The sequence below is a fragment of the Hemiscyllium ocellatum genome, chromosome 17, assembly GCF_020745735.1.
Source record: "Hemiscyllium ocellatum isolate sHemOce1 chromosome 17, sHemOce1.pat.X.cur, whole genome shotgun sequence".
Classification (NCBI taxonomy): domain Eukaryota; kingdom Metazoa; phylum Chordata; class Chondrichthyes; order Orectolobiformes; family Hemiscylliidae; genus Hemiscyllium; species Hemiscyllium ocellatum.
Window position 1 is genome coordinate 62,987,684 of NC_083417.1, and position 21,817 is coordinate 63,009,500.

At 41.2% G+C, this 21,817-nt stretch overlaps 1 protein-coding gene across 1 annotated transcript in view; it reads right to left on the reverse strand.

The window, feature by feature from the left end:
- bbs2 (Bardet-Biedl syndrome 2) overlaps positions 1-21,817 on the reverse strand; it is a 77,851-nt gene that overhangs the window by 34,922 nt on the left and 21,112 nt on the right. The window contains exons 3-8 of the mRNA XM_060837829.1: positions 11,773-12,000; positions 9,082-9,207; positions 5,863-5,925; positions 5,132-5,209; positions 2,901-3,005; positions 2,509-2,595 (exon numbers count right to left, since the gene is read on the reverse strand). Coding sequence (XP_060693812.1) covers positions 2,509-2,595; positions 2,901-3,005; positions 5,132-5,209; positions 5,863-5,925; positions 9,082-9,207; positions 11,773-12,000 — 687 coding nt within the window. The remainder of the gene's footprint in view (positions 1-2,508; positions 2,596-2,900; positions 3,006-5,131; positions 5,210-5,862; positions 5,926-9,081; positions 9,208-11,772; positions 12,001-21,817) is intronic.

The following is a 21,817-nucleotide window of genomic DNA, read 5'->3' on the forward strand; positions in this document are numbered from 1 at the left end:
TACCAAATGTTGAGACGTCTATATAGTGTGGATGCAGAAATGATGTTTCCACTAGTAGGAGATTTACAAGGATGTTGCCAAAGTTGGAGGATTTGAGCTATAGGGAGAGGCTGAACAGGCTGGAGTTGTTTTCCCTGGATTGTCAGAGGCTGAGGGGTGCCCTTATAGAGGTTTACAAAATTATAAGGGGCATGGATAGGGTACGTAGATAAAGTCTTTTCTCTGGGGTTGGGGAGTCCAGAACTAGAGAGCATAGGTTTAGGGTGAGAGGGAAAAGATATAAAAGAGACCTAAGTAGCAACTATTTCACACAGAGGTTGGTACATGTATGGAATGAGCTGCCAGAGGAAGTGGTGGAGGCTGGTGCAATTGCAACATTTAAGAGGCATTTGGATGGGTATATGAATAGAAGGGGTTTGGAGGGATATGGGCTGGGTGCTGGCAGGTGGGGCTAGATTAGGTTGGGATATCTGGTCGGCGTGGACGGGTTGGACTGAAGGGTCTGTTTCCATGCTGCACATCTCTATGACTCTATGAGAGACGAGGATCTGAGGGCCAAGGGACAACCCTTTAGAACTGAGACCCTTCAAATCAGAGAGTGGTGAATTTGTGAACCGTATTGCCACAGAAGGCATTGAGGCTATGTCACTGAGTCCATGCAAGACAGTGAAAGATAGGCTTTTGATTAGTAAGGAGATCACAGGCTAAGGGGAGACAGCAGGAGAATGGGACTGACAAGCATATCAGCCATGGTCGAATTGCAGAACAGATTCAATGGGCTGAAGGGTCTAATTCTGCTCCTATGTCTTATGGTGTTATTGTATTGTAATTTCTGGCCGCATCTCCAAGACCAGTTTCCTGCATTGATGAACTCAATGTTCTGTAATGCCACAGACGGTGAAAAGCCTTGGAGCAGAGGACAGCTAAACAGTGGGTGCAGAATACCATATTTCTCACATTGCTTGTTTGGTTTCTGCATCTTAGCTGCTCCGCCAATACTAGTAGCTTCAACTGACTTCATATTTTCTGCCAACTTTTAGTCGTCTGGCAATATTTTGACCCTTCGTTTTCAAGAAAGGTCTTTCTTGAAAGCTCTGATTGGCACTGAAGTTATGATTAGCTCCATTATCCATTCAGACAGCTCCGTTTCCAAAATAAATCGTAGCACCTGCTAATGAACTGATTGACTGATTCCTGTTGTCTGTTAAAGCCACTATCTCCAAATGGCAAACTCTGTAGTTTACCTGTACACAAAGCTAATCCTCCTGCACATCCCACAGTACATCGGGAACATTCTGATTATGCTCAGACAGGTCCAAAGTAGTGACTTTATGCAGTCTCTCATTTCCAATGGTTATCTTAGGTTTGACTTGTTTAGTCAGTTCTGTGGCTGATAAAATTTGAAAGGCACAATTTTTTCCTTTGTTTCTAAAGCCTTAATTTGGATATGACATCAGTGACCTTTCCATTTATGCTGGGCAGTTTGATAGTCATCTTCCTGATGTTCCCTTCCTTTTACATCATCCTTGACTTAGAGGATTTGTAAGCTCTCCAAAGAGATATTTGGCAATGTTACTGCATTTATTTTTTTTTAGTTCTCTTCATTATTTTTATATTGGTTGCAGTTCAGGTTTTTGTCATACTCCCAGTGGTAGCGTTTTCCCATTTCATGCTCTTTTTGTCTTACTGCGCAATGGCCCCCAAGAACTCTTTAAAAGATCTTTCCTGCCTGACTCAAAGCCAACTGCTGAGGACAAAGCTAAACCAACTCACTGTTCACCAATCTTGCAATCCCATATTTAGGTATACCCTGTTCTCTAAAATGGTCTGCAGTGTTCGGAGACTTTGTCTCCTAGATTTTCAAAGGACATAGAGATTCTGCTTTTGCTGTAGGCAACCTTGGTTGCAACAAAACTCATCTGTGTGTTCTCTTTTCATTAAATACAGACTACAACGTGTCATATAAAGAGGGTAAAACATTCTGTAATTCAAATAATTCAGCAGTAACAATTATATTATAGTCAAACCAGGTTAGTGCCCTCAATCAATAGACCGTATGGCCCAGCACCTGCCCAATTATATTAAACTAGACTGCATGTTACAGTCCAGCTGTGTCACATACGACCTTATACTATATCAGGCCATATGCCACTGTTCAATAATATCAAGACGATTTGAACCATAGGTCGCATATTTTATCATATAGCCATTAATCATTATTCTGTTCTTTCAGAAAATACGAGTCAATGCCAACAAATCCCATGTCACATAGCACTAAAGTTGGATGGGGATAAATAGCCAGAATTAAAACTGTATATCATAAATATCAAGTACCTGGTATTCAAGCATGACATCAAGTTACACAGGTTATTACAGGTCATCTCTTGTCATATTAAAACACAATATTATCTGAACATAAATTGACAAATTAAAATCACTTGCTCGCCATTCAACATTTACCACTATTTCTCACCCGTTAATTGCGCCAGCTAAACATCGATGACTTACCTTTCCATTTGACCAGCCAGTGATTAACTCACAAACACCATCTGAGTTCAAGTCAAAAGCATGAATACTCATGGCATGATTTTTAGACTGTAAGAAATGAAATTTAAGGTCAATTACAAGTGCAATAGGCTGACGCATTTAAAAATCAAAATATCAAGATTGTTGGTATAACCAATAGTCACTTAATGTTATTTTTCCATCCTTTATCATGAACAACAAATGATTATTAATTTTTGCACTGTTTCTGACACCTCTCTACATATGTCAAGGTGGAGGTTTCTGTTACAAGCTGTCATAAGACTACTAAGAAACAGGAACCGGAATATGTATGGCCAATGCACTTGTTCACTTAGCAGAGGTTTGTGAGCAAATCCGCATTAATTTACATATACCTTAATTCTCCAGTAGCGAGTAGCCCGGTCATAAACTCCAACAGTGCCATTTGCCAGGGCATACCCAAACCGACTCCCATGCATATGGCAAAGTGCTGTGATAGTCTGAAAAAAGGAAACCCAAAAGATTTGATGTACTTTCCTTCAAAACAAAGTTGAAAATACTCATTGTTTAATGGGGTATTCGGGAGAGTTAAAAATTGAGCCACTTTAGATGATCAAGTCAAGGTTTCCAAATCAAGGACTTGATGGGAGATTAAAAACAGAATCATAAGAAAGTTAGTGTCAAGTCCTCTGTTACTATTGATTTGCATTATCTAGCAGCACATTGCTTGTACTCTGGCTTTGCAACTTCTTACAGCAAAAACATTGTTCTTAATTCATTCTCAGGATTTGAACATAGCTGACAAGGTAGCATTAATTCCCCATTCTAACTGCCTTTGGTAAAGAAGTGATGAGCCACTACCTTGTCCAAGTGTTGTATATACACCCAAAATATCAACAGAAAGGCAGTTCCAGGGGTTCGATACACAAAGTTGAAGGAACAATGAGATATTTCCAAGTTCCAGTGATATGTATCTGGGAGGGACACTTGTCAATGGTGGCGTTCCTATGGAGTTGCTGTTCTTGTCCTTCTGGGAGGTAGTATCAGCACATTCAGAGGATGCTGACAAAGATGATGCCATAGACAGATACCGCATGTGTCAGAGACAATGAAAATTAATGCTTAAGGTGAGAAATAAGATGGTGATTAAGCAGATCCCTTTGCCTTGGATGGTTCAAACTTCTCGAGCATGGTTAGAGATATATGCCAGTGGACAGTATTTCATCATACTCCTAACCTGTGCTCAATAGATGATGGAGAGGTTACAGGGAGTCAGGTGGTGAGATACTCACCTCGGAATTCCCAGATTCTGTGCCACCCTTCAGGTGGGTCTTGCTTCCTGATAAGGTAGATATAACAAGGATAATTATGGAGGAAACATGATTCTGAGTATGACTATGTCAGATTGAGCTTGAATCCTCTATCAGACAAGAGAATGTTAGTGAGGAGGATGTTGCTGAGTAAACTGGTTAGTGCCTTTATTCTTTCTACTAACTCCCAGTCAATGCTGGGGGGTCCATCCTGTTTTATTCTCATTTGATTTTTCTGGAGCAGTTTGATATAGTCAGTAGTGTCTTAGCCCATTTCAGAGGGCATTTAAGAGTTAACCACAATGCTGAAAGTGCATTATCAAACACTGGCCAGATTGGGTAAGGGCAGCACATTTCCACACCAAAGGACATTAGTGTCAAGGTGGGTTTTTATGACAATTTTCTAATTCCATGATCACCATACTGAGACTAGCCTTTTATTCCAATTTAATTAATTAGTTGAATTCAAATTTTTGCAACTGCCACTGTCAGATTAAACTTGAGTATCCGGAGTCTCAGTGTGGGCCTATGGATCACTAATCCAATAATCTGAGCGATACTACTGGGTGAAAACTGCAATTGATTTTTATATGAAAATAACAATAACCAACTAGCTGACAATGAACATGTTTAACACAACCAAGACTGGTATCTCAGGTGCACTCTTTAATGACGTAATAAACAATACTGGACAACATTCACTGAGATCATCAAACTGTAATTGCTATTATTACTGCATCTGTGAATATCCTTCTGACTATTAGAACTACTGTTTTAAGGACATGATGCACTGGTCTCTGTTTGGTCTCTGCAGTGCCTCTTAATAGTTATAACAATTTATGGAAGGGACATTTTAAATGAAGGAGTTCTTGATCTTCATAGAGTTTGTGACTGTGTAGCAGCAATCATGTATATCGAAGCAACAGTTGAATCATAAATTACCCTTGGCAGCTGTAGCAGCTTTTCAAAAACAATACTGACAGAAACCTAACAATATTTCAATTGCCTGTCTTCTCATTACAGTTCATGGAACTGAAGGCTGACGTTTCTCTTTTGCTTTTCAAGGTTCTTCCCTCCTCCAGACATGGTAACTTCAGATAGGTCCAATACTTTGTTGGGCAAAAGTGAGGACTGCAGATGCTGGAAATCAGAGTCTAGATTAGAGTGATGCTGGAAAAACACAGCATTCCTGATGAAGGGCTTTTGCCCAAAACGTCAATTTTCCTGCTCTTTGGATGCTGCCTGACCTGCTGTGCTTTTGCAGCACCACTCTAACCAATACTTTGTTGACACACCTCAAGTAGAATTCTCCTTACCTCTGTCTCTGATATTTCTGCCATTATTTCATCTTCTTTGAAGACCCTGATGTCAAAGTCCTCTGAACCAGCCAGAAGCTGTGAAAAGCATTAAGATGTATCAGTAGTAATGAATCATATTCCTTCTAATGTACTGATTAGATTCCCTACAGTGTGGAAACAGGCCTGTTGGCCCAACAAGTCCACACCGACCCTCCGAAGAGTAACCCACCCAGACCCATTCCCCTACCCTATATTTACCCCTGATTAATGCACCTAACACTATAGGCAATTTAGCATGGCCAATTCAACTGACCTACACATTTTTGGATTCTGGGAGGAAACCGGAGCACCAGGAGGAAACCCACGCAGACACAGGGAGAATGTGCAAAGTCCACACAGACAGTCGCCTGAGGCAGGAATCGAATCCGGGTCCCTGGCGCTGTGAAGCAGCAGTGCTAACCACTGAGTCATCGTGCTGCCCAATGTGTTGAGAAGTCTTTTCATTGGCCTGGAAAAATAGTTGACTGTCTTGGTTTCATTTTATATGCCCTTACTGTTTTTTTATCAAAAATGCTACTTAGCATTGAGGTAGTTAAAAGGTATGAATCAACAGACATGCATATCAAAACAGCAAATATTATAATATCCAAACATCTCTACCCCACAATGTATAATCCACCAATAAGGTATCACACGTTTATAACTGATATTATTCAGAATGGCTTTTTAATTAAATAGTTCAAACTTACCTCCTTCTTCCCATCCCCATCAAAGTCACAGAGTGCCAGAGATCGGACATTGTCCCCAGTGACCTAAGTGAAAAACACAAACATTTCCAACTTGAATTGTTTCAAGCATTTTTGATTTATAATGGAATTGATACTGAAGATATGTAGATACATTTTAAATTACTGTCTTCTCTATAGGAGGCTCAATTTTGATTTAAAAAGTATTATTCTTTTAGAGAAGTCTTCTTCAGTTGTTGCATCCCATGTAGTGCAGATACAACCAATGCTGTTAGTGATGGAATACCTGAACCCAGTGAAGGAATGGCATTATAGCTCCACATCAGGATGATAGTCGCAAATCAGGAAAATATTTTGCATATTTGGACATTAGGTTTGCATGAGCATTTGTGCATTAGCATCCTAGCACGTCTGTATTTGTAGAACAACTTGGCTTTAACACAAGTTAGATGTTCCAACCCACTTCAGAGCAATGATCAGAAAAAAATGAAAAAATAATAAAAACATAAAGAGTTGTTAGTAAGGGTGAATAAGAACCTGGTCAATTAAGTGAATTTTAAAGTGGGTGTTAGAAATGTTGACGAAGACAGAAGGATTCAGAATGTGGAGTTTAGATGGTTGATGACACGATTATCAGTGGTGGGATGAAGTGAGAAAACTGCAGAAAAAGTCACCTTCGGTCCAGATTGTACGGCTGGAGGAGGTTACAGGGCAGGGAGGATCTACACCTGAAAAGCTTATAAATATAAAGGATGGGAATTTTTAATTCAAGGATTTTAATATTAGGAGACAATGGAGACCAATGATGCCATTGGGCATATGAAAAGGAGCTACTGTTTGATAGGATAATAGCACTCTAAGTGATATCATCAACCAGCCATTGATTCTGGAGCGGTTGAAGAGGACGAGGAAAAGGAGTGTATCACTGTCACAACAATGCACTTTTTGACCTTGATTGGGATGATTTTGATTATGTCATTAATTAGAATGATTTAAACATAGAGCTGTATGAAATATTGGCACAGACACTGGAGGTAAAACATATTGACAAATATTGGAGAGGAAAGGGAGTTTGAGGATAAGGTTGCAGACAGAAGAACGGGTGAATATTGGCTTTTGTGAGGAACTGGGACATTACGTATGTTTCAAAGAGATGGACTATATCTGACAGGTGACTGTTTACAATTTCAGCTTGTATGAGGAATGGAAAGGGAGAGTGGTTACTAGTTAATGGGACTGGGTTGGAAAGAGCACAGATGGGAATCTAAACATTATTAATTCAGAGAGGGGATGAGGACAAATAATAGAAGATAATAATAACATAAAAATAATAATAAGAGATATGGGTCAACACAAGGGCAGAAGGTAGGAAAGAAATGGTTTGGTGTACAATGAAAAGGGTGTGGCGAGGACTGGGAAGCAGCGGTAACTAAATGGATGATCTCAAAATTTGTGTCAAAGAAATCTATACATGGATAATTGCTGTTAGAGTCAAGAGTGCAAAGGGTATGGGTAGAAATTGTGTAGTCCAATAAAGCAGTAGTGGGGTTTTCTATGCTTTACAGAAGGACCATGGCAGTTTCAACTGAAGACAGTGAGATCTGACCTCGCTGCTTGACATGGTCCCATCAAGGTCTGCGGTTGGTCAGACACAATATTTCTGCAATAGACCAGTAAAGAATCAACTTTATAAAAACATCCCTATGACAAGTGATTTCAAAATATTCTAATTTGAAACAAATATCAGAGCTTCTGTAATGATTTCACTTCAGTGATAAACATTGAAGGTTCTCAAACTGACCACTAGGGCAAATAGTTTACTGCTTTTCAGTCACTGGCACTTAAGTGAGATTTATTTCATTGAAGCCTATTCTACTCATGCAGAAAGTAAGACTGTATATCTTATGCGCAGAATGGTTCAGAATTTGTCATTACTCCATTTGTCACGTTGTGCAAGATCACTTGCTCAACCGTTCTTCAATAGTGGGCAGTCAACTGACAGACACCATTAAAAAGACTCACTTGTGACTTTTTAAAGCAGATTGTACACAACATATTCAAACCAAACTGAGACAAATTTCAACTGCCCCCATGAAAGAATGTTTAGAATCAGGCATGAGATTGGGATAGCATTGTCAATCAAATTACAAAAAGTTATTGCCTTTATTTAAGAAGTACATCTATCTGTCAGATAATTTATAGATTAAGTTGTTGAACTAAACACAATGACAGGAATTTTGTTGTGAAGGCATGTTATCTTCTTAAAGTGAAATAAGTTGTAAATGCTTTGGGAGCTGGTCTTCCACGTTCCCAGTAAATATGGATAAGTAACATAAAGGGGACAATGCACTTCTCACTGTTTTTACCTTGGTAACTCCAGCTACAAGGAATGCCAGAGCATCTCTGGTGCCTAGTATTATTATGGGCAGTGGAGAGGGAAATATTACACTTTACATTAGCAACCTTTCCTAGCTTCCACATGCATCAAATGTTCACCTGCACTTCCACAAATATCATTTATTGCATCTGTTGCTCCTGATGCGGTCTCCTTTACATTGGGGAGATTGGACGCCTTCTCGCAGAGCGCTTCAGGGAACATCTCCATGATACCCGCACCAATCAACCCCACCGCCCCATGGCCTAATATTTCAACTCCGCCTCCCACTCTGCTGAGGACATGTAGGTCCTGGGCCTCCTCCACCACCACTCCTCACCACCCGACGCCTGGAGGAAGAATGCCTCGTCTTCTGCCTCAGAACCCTTTAACCTCAAGGCACCAATTAAGGATTTCACAAGTTTCCTCATTTCCCCTCCCCCCACCTTGCCCCAGTTCCAAACTTCCAGCTCAGCACCATTCTCATGACCAGTTCCACTTGTCAGTCTTCCTTCCCATCTATCCGCTCCACCCTCCTCTCTGACCCATCACCTTTACCCTTTCTCCATCCACCTACTGCACTCCCAGTTACCTTCTCACCAGCTCCACCCCCTCCCATTTATCTCTCCAACCCCGAGGCTTCCAGTCTCATTCCTGATGAATGGCTCCTGCCTGAAACATTGATTTTCCTGCTTCTCGGATGCTGCCTGACCTGCTGTCCATTTCCAGCACCACTCTAATCTTGATTCTAATCTCCAGCATCTGTAGTCCTCACTTTCGCCAAACCTTTCCTACCTGCCTCCTAACAAAATTCTAGAATTTGATCATGGCACAGTTGTGTTCCATACCGTCCAGAAAAGGTCATTTCCATCCTGATCAAAACCCTGCAGTGTGCAATTCCCTCCGATAATTGCCAGTGGACTGGGAATCTCTCCAAGCTGTCCCAGCACTATGGCATTAGCTCCATCTGCCACCTTCAAAAGAGAGACAGTGAGTCAGAGTTTCTGAACATGTTGCTTTAATAAGTTAGTTAACTAAATGCAGGTTATTAAAATTCTCTATCAGGGAATCCTTCACAACTTTACATCAGGAAACAAAAATTAAAAACATACTTTAAAGTAGTATCTCGAACTGGCAGTTCCTAAATCATATAAATAATTACAGCCACTTACAGACATCAGTATAGAGATATCTTATTCCCTCGAAAGTACTGAGCACCGATTAGCCATCAAAACTAATTTTTAATTCAACAATTGCATCTCAGCTGAAATAACCTGAAAATATTTCAGAGAAAGTTTTTTTATTAAGTTGTCTCCAATTGGCTATCTATATTTAGAGCACATAGCACAATAATTGAAGGGCAGTTTAAATTTAATATAAAAGCAAAAGTCTGAATCTATTTATGTAAGAATACACAGAACTGAAACAAGTCATTGGCGCAACCAATCCATGCTGGTGACACACTCCATCTGAGCCTCTTTCCAGCTTTCCTTGTCTAAGTGTATCATTGTTACCCTCCGTTCCCTTCACTTTTATATGCTAGTCTAACTTCCCCTTAAATGTATTTACACAATTCACTCTAACCATTTCCTGTGGTAGCAAGTTCCATATTTTCAACATAATAAGTGGCATCTTTTGGGCTTCCCTTTGGATTTCTTGGTGACTATTCTATACTAATGTCTCTAGTTATGCTCATTCCCATTTACGTAAAACAGTCTCTCTCTATTTACTCTATCTAATCATTTCAAATTATAAATAGCTTTATTAGGTCATCCCTTGGCCTTCTTTTCTCAAGAAACCAGAATTTATTAGACCAATGGACCAAAGCTCTACATTGTGAAAATTCAAAGTGGTTTAATGGGTTAACACACTTGTTTCACACAGATCAAGCAGTTCAGTGGAAATAGCAAGGCTGTGAATGGGGATTGTCAGCAGGCTATAGGATGACAGTTAATTTGGAAATGCATGGTGCAAGGTTCAGCCAAATGATTTAAACCTAATATACTGACAATAATAGAACAAGAAACAGTTTCAAAAAAAAATGCAGAGCTAAATAACAAACACAAGATCGTGACTGGTACAGTCATAATGGCAAAAAGCGTAGTGGTTATCATAGTTTATGTCAAAACTTGCAAAATGATTGATCATTTTGAGTTAGGACTAACATTCACTTGTTTGTGAAAAAAACAAGAAATGAATCTGCGTCGGGGTTATCATTTCCTTAGAGGCATGGTAAATTTCTAATCTGAAGGAGATCTAAACTGGGAGTAAAACAGGTTATGTAATATGTAGAGATTACATACCTTAAGGATGCTAGCAGATATACAAACGGTCTAGAAATTGAGGACCCAACAAACATGTTTCCTTGAGTTGCCAAATGGGCAGATAGAACAGAGCAATGATGCAAATTTGCAAATATTTAAGACTCAAGGACATGCAGCTAATGTTGCAGATGTATAGGTTAAAGTGAAAAGACATATAGATACAGTGGGTTCAGCATAGTTCTCAGAATTCCAATTAAAATGATGGATATTGAGTGTTGCCTTCATAATTTTCATAATGGTAATGGAGAAACGGTAATGGTAAAGTCCATGACTTTAACTTTGTTGTGTGCTTTATCCACAACTGAATGTTCAAACCAACCATACAATTACGAAATAGTAGTGCATTCATGGTGAGATCTATGCTGGAAATTGGATGGCTTGCCAAAGTGCTAAAATGAATTTAGACCCTTGTGGTCATGTGGTCACACCTTAGAGTTGCATTCTGCTTTATACCTCAAGCAGTGATGAAACAGAGGCAGATAAAGAACTCAGTTCTTCATCAGATTTCTTCCTAAATGATCAAAGAACAATAGAGAGATTAGAGAAGTTGAATTCAAAAAGGTGGTCACTGGGGCCAAGGAAAAAGAGATCTGAAAAGAAAAGGTATCAGGTATCCAGCACACAATATGGCAGCATTCTTACAAATGACTCTGCTACTTTAAACAAATTCAAGAAAACATCAAATTATGGGAAGAAAATAGCACAACAAAATTGCCGAGTGAGAAAGAAATTAATGATTTTCATGGTAAGGCTGCAATCTGTCTCAAATTATCAGGAACAGTGGCTGGATTAGGCAAAAGGAATCTAAAAAGATAAAAACAATGACTGCAGATGCTGGAAACCAGATTCTGGCTCAGTGGTGCTGGAAGAGCACAGCAGTTCAGGCAGCATCCAACAAGCAGCGAAATCGACGTTTCGGGCAAAAGCCCTTATTCCTGATGAAGGGCTTTTGCCCGAAACGTCGATTTCACTGCTCGTTGGATGCTGCCTGAACTGCTGTGCTCTTCCAGCACCACTGAGCCAGAAAAAGGAATCTAAACATTCACTTTTGACCAAACAATAACACAGCACCATCTAGTGGCAAAATTGTGTTCAATATAATCAAACCAAATTTCTCACCAAAAAAAGAAAGAACTTTAAATCAGATTTGTGCTTTATTTCTTAAATCTGTAGAATACATTCCCTGAGGGATAATATGATTAGTTAGAACCTTACCTCCTTGTAGAAGACATCAGAGTTGTTATATACATCATAAGCCAGCAGGTTAGTCTGCGTGCCAACAAGCAGCATGTCACGGCCAAGTCCGGGATTTAGTACTCCCGCAGTCAGACAGCTAACACTCTGGTTTATGTTCAGAAGGGATGTATCGGAATCCAAACCACCTTGCAATAGGTTGTTGGAGACAAAGCGCTGGCTACGTGTATGGGGGTTGTGGATAAAAACCTAAATCAAGCATATTAATAGTTACCATTCACAGTGAACTTGTAACTATAGTACTATTTAGATTAAAGAAACTAAGCTCTCCTAAAATTTAAGATACTTCTAAGATTTTTCCAATGTTACAGAAGAAAGCAGCTGAATCATCTTAAATGTCAAAAATATTTGGATCACTATATGCTGTTTCATGTTAAATATGAAAAGTGTCAAATATTATTCATACTTATTCTTTAAACCAACTCCACAACCAATTGTAGGCAATCTATATCGCAAACATCTTAGATGTGATCAAAGCCAGTTACCATTAGGATCAAAGTCATAATTCAATTATGACTAATTTTCAGTATTTACAATAAAAACTGATAAAGGGTTTTACATAAACTGTCATGGTCAACAACGTGAAAATAAATATATCACCAAAGCCAACTGTGTCAAGGACTGCTGATTTATTGTTGCTAAAAGCAAAACCATGAAACAGTCTTTGGGGAAGCCGGAGCAATCGATATGAAAAAGAAAAATGAAAGTTTCCAATAAATATCGAAACAATGATTTCATAAGGAATATCGGGCAAAGGCAGGTTCATGGAATTGAGTCACAGATTAGTCATGATCTCAGCAAATAACTTAAGAGGATTAAAATAATTTTCTAATTAAATAATTTTTAAAATCACAGGCCGTGATATTTTTATTTATTCATACCTCGTGACTAACCCAGTGAAAGATACCACATGTTGTTGAGTATATTTGCATAACAGCCTCAGTAAGATGCAGTCTTAAAGCATAAATGCATGCCAACATCGTATGAGATGACTTAAAATGTCATTGAAAAGTTAAGATCTAGCATTAGTTTTGTGTCTTCATCCTGCTTTTTCTTCATTCACATGGGCATCTGCAAAACACTTTAATGCTAGACAGCAGGAACTCTTGCTTAACTAGCATAATTAGTTATTCATTACAGCTAAGCATCTCAACCAGCAACATAATCCAATTGGACAGGAAGCTGTTCCTACATCAGCAGCAAGAGGATGCCCTTGCATTATGTGAATTCAGCTTATTGAAATATGCTGATGGCTAATTCTTAGCACTTAGATCATGATCTGCCAGGAATGCATGGAATTAGTTCCAGAGGAGTTATCATGCTGCCTGTCAGGTTGGTGTCTACCCAAAAGATGCATTTCATTATATGGGTGGAGAATAACTGGGACCAGACAAGCCTCATTTGGCAGTCAGAATTTTGAATTCCTACTGCATGTCCTTTTTTGAGAAGAGGACTGTAATGGAATAAAGCATACGACTGAAGTGCCACAAATATAGTTTAACCTGGCCTATAAATACAGTCTGTGTGGGATATAATCATGTGGTTAACATAAAACAGAATCAAAAAACTACTATTACCACAGAAAAGGTTAATGAATATACCAAACATGGATCGGGTTGATTAGGGGCAAAAGAATTATAGACTTTTGTGGAGGCAGAGTATATTGCGGGCATAATGAACAAATATTTTGCATGTGCCAATACTGATGTAGCTGTAAACGAGAAGGCACATTCAAAAGGATTAAAAGGAACTATGGCAGCATAGATACAAAATTGGATAAGTGCAAGGAAGCAGTAGTGATATTTAGCTGATTTTAAGATTGGAAAGAGATATTTAAAGTAGCATTTAGAGTCATTGAGTCATAGAGATGTACAGCATGGGAACAGACCCTTCGGTCCAATCTGTCCACGCCAACCAGATATCCCAACCCAATCTAGTCCCACCTGCCAGCACCCGGCCCATATCCCTCCAAACCCTTCCTATTCATATACCCATCCAAATGCCTCTTAAATGTTGCAATTGTACCAGCCTCCACCACATCCTCTGGCAGTTCATTCCATACACATACCACCCTCTGCATGAAAAACTTGCCCCTTAGATCTCTTTTATATCCTTCCCCTCTCATTCTAAACTTATGCCTTCTAGTTCTGGACTCCCCAATCCCAGGGAAAAGACTTTGCCTATTTATCCTACCCATGCCCCTCATAATTTTGTAAACCTCTGTAAGGGGACCCCTCAGGCGCTGTTGTTAACATAAAAACAGCTGGATTTGGATTAATAGGGCATAATCTTAAAATGTGTGGACAATATAAAGTTCAGAAATACAGCAAACAGTGAAGAGGCTAGTAACGGCTTTCAGGAGAAAATAGTAAGATTGATATGTCAATAGTCCTACAAGGGAAGCGGCCATATTGGACCTGTTACTGGGGAATGAGCCAGGACAGGTGGTAGAAGTTGCGGTAGGGGATTTCTTTGGGAACAGTGATCACAATTCTGTAAGTTTTAGAATATTTGTAGGTAAAGAGGAGAGTGGTCCTAAGGGAAGAGTCAATTATACCAAAATTAGGAAGGAGCTGGGAAATGTGGATTGGACACAGCTATTTGAAGGGAAGTCCACATTTGAGATGTGGGAGGCTTTCAAAGACAGGTTAAATATAGTGCAGGACAGGCATGTCCCATTGAAGGCAAAGGATAGGAAGGGCAAGATTCGTGAACCATGGATGACAAGAGAAATTGTCCAACAAGCCAAGAGGAAAAGGAAAGCATACATAAGGTCTAGGCAGCTAAGAACAGAACGGGTGTGGAAGAATATCAGAAGAGTAGGACAAGTCTTAAACGAGGAATCGAGTGGGCTAAAAGGGGTCTTGAAATAGCTTTAGTGAGTAGAATTAAGGAGAATCTTAAAGCATTTTATTCTTATATAAGAAGCAAGCGGGTAACTAGAGAAAGGATGGGTCCACTAAAGGATAACGAAGGAAGGCTGTGTGTCGAACCTGACAGAATTTGTGAGATTCTGAATGATTACTTTGCATCAGTGTTCACTGAGGAGAGGAACATGATGAATGTTGAGATTACAGATAGAAGTTTGATTAGTGTGGATCACGTTGACATAAGTAAGGAAGATGTGTTGGGCAGGCTAGAGGTTAAGGTGGACAAATTCCCAGGACTGGATGGGATCTATCCCAGGTTGCTAAGGGAGGCGAGAGAGGAAATAGCTGAGGCCCTGACAGATATCTCTGTGGCATCATTAAATATAGGCGAGATGCCGGAGGACTGGAAGGTTGCTCATGTTGTCCCCCTGTACAAGAAGGGTCGTAGGGATATTCTGGGTAACTACAGACCAGTGAGCCTGACGTCGGTAGTGGGAAAGTTGCTGGAGAAGGTGCTGAGGGATAGGATCTATTTATATTTAGAAATGAATGGGCTTATCAGTAATAGCAACATGGTTTTGTGCAGGGGAGATCGTGCCTTACCAACTTAATAGAGTTCTTCGAGGAAGTGACCAAGTTGATAGATGAAGGAAGGGCTGTTGATGTCATATATATGGACTTTAGTAAGGCATCTGATAAGATTCCCCATGGTAAACTAATGGAGAAAGTGAAGTCATATGGTGTGCAAAGTGTTTCAGCTAGGTGGAAAAAGAACTGGTTGAGCAACAGGAAAGAGAGAATAGTTCAAAGTTTGGGAAGAAGAACATCTATACAATGTATTTGCCAAAAACGGATACCCGCGCAATTTCATCAACAGATGCCTAAGGGAAATACAACGGAACGAGGACATGCCGCGACCCAAAGGACTAGCCACACTACCATACATCAGGAGCATTTCCGAACTGACAACCAGACTACTGCGACCACTAGGACTCATAACAGCACACAAACCAACAGCCACTCTCAGACAACAACTCACCACAACGAAGGACCCGATACCCAGCATGAGCAAAACCAATGTAGTGTACAAAATCTCATGCAAGGACTGCACAAAACACTACATAGGACAAACAGGAAGCTAACGATCCGCATCCATGAACACCAACTAGCCACGAAACGACACGACCGATTATCCTTAGTAGCCACACATGCAGATGACAAGCAACATGAATTCGACTGGGACAACACTACAGTTATAGGGCAAGCCAAACAGAGAACAGCCAGGGAATTCCTAGAGGCATGGCACTCATCCACAGATTCTATCAACAAACACATCGACCTGGACCCAATATACCGGCCACTAAGCGGACAGCTGGAACTGACAACCGGAAGCGGCAGAGACACACCACTATAAGTGCCGGAGGAAACATCACAGAAGCGCTTCACAGGAGACTCCCAAGCACTGAGGATGTCACCTAGACAGGGGTCGAAACGTTTGCAACACAAATTCCCAGCTCGGCGAACAGAACCACAACAAGAGAGAATAGTAGTTGAAGGGAGTTTCTCGAAATGGAGAAAGGTGACCAGTGGTGTTCCACAGGGGTCAGTGTTGGGGCCATTGTTGTTTGTAATATACATAAATGATCTGGAAGAGGGCACTGTTGGTATGATCAGCAAGTTTGCAGATGACACGAAGATTGGTGGAGTAGCAGAAAGCATAAGGGACTGTCAGAGAATACAGGAGGATATAGATAGACTGGAGAGTTGGGCGGAAAAGTGGCAGATGGATTTCAATCCAGACAAATGTGAGGTGATGCATTTAGGCAAGACTAATTCTAAAGCGAATTATACAATGAACGGAAAAGTCTTGGGAAAAGTTGATGGGCAGAAAGATCTGGGAGTGCATGTCCATTATATCCTGAAGGTTGCTACACAGGTGGATAGTGGTCAAGAAGGCATATAGTATGCTTGCCTTCATTGGACAGGTTATTGAGTATAAGAGCTGGCAAGCCATGTTAACATTGTACAAGACATTGGTTCGGCCGCATTTAATACTGTGTACAGTTCTGGTTGCCACATTATCAAAAGGATGTGGACACTTTGGACAGGGCACAGAGAAGGCTTACGAGGGTGTTGCCTGGTATGGAAGGTGCTAGCTATGAGGAAAAGTTGAGTAGGTTAGGTTTATTTTCATTAGAAAAAAGGAGATTGAGGGGTGACCTGACTGAGATTTATAAAATCATGACGGGTATAGACAGGGTGGATAGAGACAAGCTTTTTCCGAGGGTGAAGTATTCAATAACAAGAGGTCACACTTTCAAGGTGAGAAGTGGAAAGTTTAAGGGGGATACATGCATCAAGTACTTCACACAGAGGGTGGTGGGCATTTGGAATACACTGCCAGCAGAAGTGATTGAAGCAGGCATTGTAGATTCATTTAAGATGCGTCTGGATAAATGCAAGAGTAGGTGGGGAGAAGAGGGATACAGATGCTTAGGAATTGACTGATAGGTTTAGACAGTACATTTGGATCAGCTCAGGCTTGGAGGGCCGAAGAGCCTGTTCCTGGGCTGTAAGTTTTCTTTGTTCTTTGGTAAAATGGACAAACACATGACAGATGAAATGTAATGTACAGAATACAGTTGTTAGTAATACAAGGGGTCAGTATATAATCTTAATGGAATATTACTAAAGGCAGTGCACATCAGGAAGGACTTATAATGGTAAGGTCTGGGGAGAGTTGCTGAACCTGGAGTGCAGGTTCATAGTTCCTTGAAAGCGGAGTCGCAGGTGGATAGATTAGGGAAGATGCCATTTGGCATCCTTGCTGTTATTGGTCAGTGCACTGAGTATAGGAGTTGGGAGGTCATGTTGTGGCTGTATAGGACATTGGTTAGCCTATTATTGTAATACTGTGTGCAATTCGTATCTCCCATCTCCCTGCAGCATATGAGATAGGCAATGTTAGCCAAGTCACATGAGTACCTGCCGTGTACACAGTGGGTGGTGTCCCCATGGGTAATGGTGGCATCCGTGTTGACCACTATACACTGCAGGCAAGGATGCCCTGAGGCATGGTACATAGGCGAGCCTAAGCAAATGCTATGACAACAGATGAATCGACAAATGAATAGACTCTGCATAACAATAAACAGACAGGGGTGTTCCCTCCCAGTTGAGGGGTACTTCAGTGGTCAAGGACATTTGGCCTTGGATCTTCGGATGACCGTCCTCCAAGGCAGACTTGAGGATGGGCAACAATGCAAAGTGGATGACCAGAGGCTGATAGCCAAGTTCGGTACCCATGAGGATCGCCTCAACCGGGACCTTAGGATCACGTCACGATACAGGTGACCCCACTACATTATACATTCTCTCTCTCTCACACACACACTCACTCTCATAACACACACACACTCACGCAGACTCACTCTCCTAACACACGCACACATGCACACGCCACATTCACACACAAACCCACTTACAGGCTTATACTCCATCACACCCACACACAAACTTTACCAAACTTTCACTCACATTCTCTCATGCACGTGCACATGCACATACATACGTCTATGGGGTGAATTTGCACTTGCTGATACATTCTATTTTGTTTAAAAAAATGCACAATCTGCAGGCAGTCAATACATGTAATATTTTGTAAATTCTACTTTGGAAATAGAACTAGTCTGACTCAAGATTGGGATACAGACAGACTCTGACCTCACACCTTTAATGCATTGTCTGAGCTGAGACGTTACCTTTTGTTATCAAACCTTAAGTTATCTCAAGCAAGTGACTAAAAATAAGTTCTGGCAATTATATATTAATGAACCAAAACCTACAACCCATTTTAAAAGATGAAAGACTTCACAATCCAGGTTTGTTCAATATATTATTTCAGTTTCACGTCACTGTAATCTTTTGCTATAAATTCTGTGTCTTATGATCTTATACTCCAAAACCACTTGACGAATGAGCAGCACTCCAAAAGCTACTGCTTCCAAATAAACCTGTTGGACTATAACCTGGTTTTAGAGGTGAAGTGTGTTTAGTTCAATGCAAAAAGTGTCATGAATAAGAATGATGAGTATAGATCAGTACTTAGAGTTACGATGTTGTGGCCATTATGGAGACTTGGAAATCACAGAGACTGGAATGGTTGTTGGATGTTCTGGGGTTTAGATGTTTCAAAAGGAATGGGGGGGGCGGGGTCGGTAAAAGAGTTGAGGGAGTGGCATTGTTGATCAGGGATGATATAACAGCTGAAGAAAGGGAGTTTGTTGAGGAGGGTTTGTCTGCTGAGTCATTATGGGTGGAAGTCAGAAACAGGAAAGGCGCAGTCACTTAAGAGTTTTCTATAGACCTCCCTAACAGCAACAGAGAGAGAGATACTCAGGAGCAAATTGGGAGGCAGATTTTCGAAAGGTGCAGAAATAACAGGGTTGTTGTCGTAAGTGACTCCAACTTCCCTAATATTGATTGGAATCTCCTTAGTGCAAATAGTTTGGATGGAATGTGTCCAGGAAGGATTCCTGACTCGATATGTAGATAGGCTGACTGGAAGGGAGACCACATTGGGTTTGGTGCTTGGCAACAAACCAGGTCAGGTGTTAGATCTCTCGGTGGGACAGCATTTTGGTGATAGTGATCACAACTCCCTGACCTTTACTGTAGTCATGGAGAGGGATAGGAGCAGACAGTATGGGAAAGTATTTAACTGGGGGGTGTGGGAGGAATTAGGCAGGAACTGGAGCATAAATTAGAAGCAGATATTCTCAGGGAAATGCATGGTAGAAATCTGGAGGTTGTTTAGGGAGCTCTTGCTGCGAGTGCTGGATAGTTTTGCCCAACTGAGGCAAGTAAGGGATGGTAGGGTAAAGGAACCTTGGATGACAAGAGATGTGGAACATCTAGTCAAGAGGGAAAAGGATCGGACAGGGCTCTGGAGGGTTACAAAGTAGCCAGGAAGGAACTAAAGAATGGACTTAGGAGAGCTAGAAGGAGGCATTAAAAAGCCTTGGTGGGTAGGATTAAGGAAAACCCCAACGTGTTCTACACTTATGTGAGGAACAAGAGTATGGCTAGAATGAGGGTAGGGCCAGTTACGGATAGTGGAGGGAATTTGTGCCTGGCAGAGGAGGTAGGGGAGGTCCTTAATGAATATTTTGCTTCAGTACTCACTACTGAGAAAGACCTTGTCATTAGTGAGGACAACGTGAAACAGGCTAATACGCTTGAATAGGATGATGTCAAAAATAAAAATGTGCAGGAAATTTTGAAAACCGTGACAATAGGTAATTATTGGATAGGTCTCTGAGATTTATGATTAGTTGAAAAAGCAAAGGGATAGGGGTGGGGGCAGGCGATGGGATTGTTGGACGAGGGTGGGGAGCAGGTGGAGGCCAAGCGATGTTGGACGGGGTTGGGGACAGGAGAGGGCGGTGTTAGACAGGGTTGGGGGTCAGCGGTGTTGGACAGGGTTGGGGGGTGGACAGGGGGCAGTGTTGGACGGTGTTGGGGGATGGATGGGGGCAGATGGTGTGGCGATGTTGGACAGGGTTGGGGTGGGCGGGGGAATGGAGGGAAGCAGTGTTGATTGGGGTTGAGGGGCTCATGCACACTGTGCTGCTGCCTAGTCTCCTGAACAGGGAGCAGAATTAACAGAAAACTCTAAGCCCCAGAAGAAAGGCATTGACTCAATTAACCAAATAATCAATTATCCGAATGAAATAACGTCTCCCCCCCGCCCTCCCCCATCTCGTTCGGATAATCAAGGTTCCTCTGTACAGGGTTAAAGGCAGTGTGGAGGAACAGAGGGATCTTGGAGTCCATATCCATAGATGCCTCAAAGTTCCCACCCAAGTTGATAGATTTGTCAAAAAGGCACAGGATGTGTAGGCTTTCATTAGCAGAGGGATTGAGTTTAAGAGCCACAAGGTTGTGCTGCAGCTCTATAAAGCCCTGGTTAAAGCACATTTGGAATACTATGTTCAGTTCTGGTTGCCTCTTTATAGAAAGGATGTGGAAGCTTTAGAGAGAGTGCAGAAGAGATTTACCAAAATGCTGCCTGGACTGGAGGGCATGTCTTAAGAAGAAAGGTTGAGGGAGCTAGGGCTTCTCTTATTGGAGTGAAGAAGGAGAAGTGACTTGATAAAGGTGTACAACATGATGAGGCAGAGATAGAGTGATAGCTAGAGACCTTTCTCCCCATAGGTTAAATGGATATCACACGGGTGCATAATTTTAAAGTGACTAAAGAAAGGTTATGGGGAGATGTCAGAGGTAGGTTCTTTACACAGAGAGTGGTGGGTGTGTGGAATGCACAGCCAGCGGTGGTAGTACAGTGAGATACATTACGGACATTTAGGTGATGGGCACTGGATGATAGTAAAATGTAGGGTATGTAGGTTAAAAGGTGGGCACAACATCGAGGACAGAAGAGCCTGTACTGTTCTATGTCCTGATGACAACATTTAAAAAGCATCTGGACAGGCATATGAATAGGAAGGGTTTAGAGGGATATGGACCAAATGCTGGCAAATGGGACTAGATTTATTTAGGATATCCAGTAGGCATGGACAAGTTGGACCAAAGAGTCTGTTTCTGTGCTGCATATTTTTATGACTGTGTGTGTGTTGGAACAGAGACACCAGGAACGGAAGATTTACAGATTTTTAAAGATAGCATGACAAATTGTGATTTCTGTTTAAAAAAAGCATCGGGGATCCTTGGGTATATTAATAATGAAATGAAGTGCAAAAGTAAGTGGTTATGCCAAACTTTCAAAGAACATTGGTTAGGCTACAGCTGAGTATTGCTTTCATTTTATTAGAAAAGACATCAAGGCCCAAGAGAGTGTGCAGAAGAGATTTACATGGTACCTTGACAGCAACTTGCAATCATTTATAGGTAAGGCTTCTCAAACCTTTCTCCCCCACTGTGACTCTGTCACAAGGCTTGAAAATTGTTGGGACTCCTCAGTGAGAACTGGGTGGGGTGGGAGGTGGTGGGCTGAAGGCAGATCAGCCCTCTCTGCCCAGAACCTGCAACACACTTGGTCTCCTGACACTCACTTTGAGAAACCATGATGCAGAGACTGAGAACACTGAGGCAGAGAAGTTAAGAGGTGATTT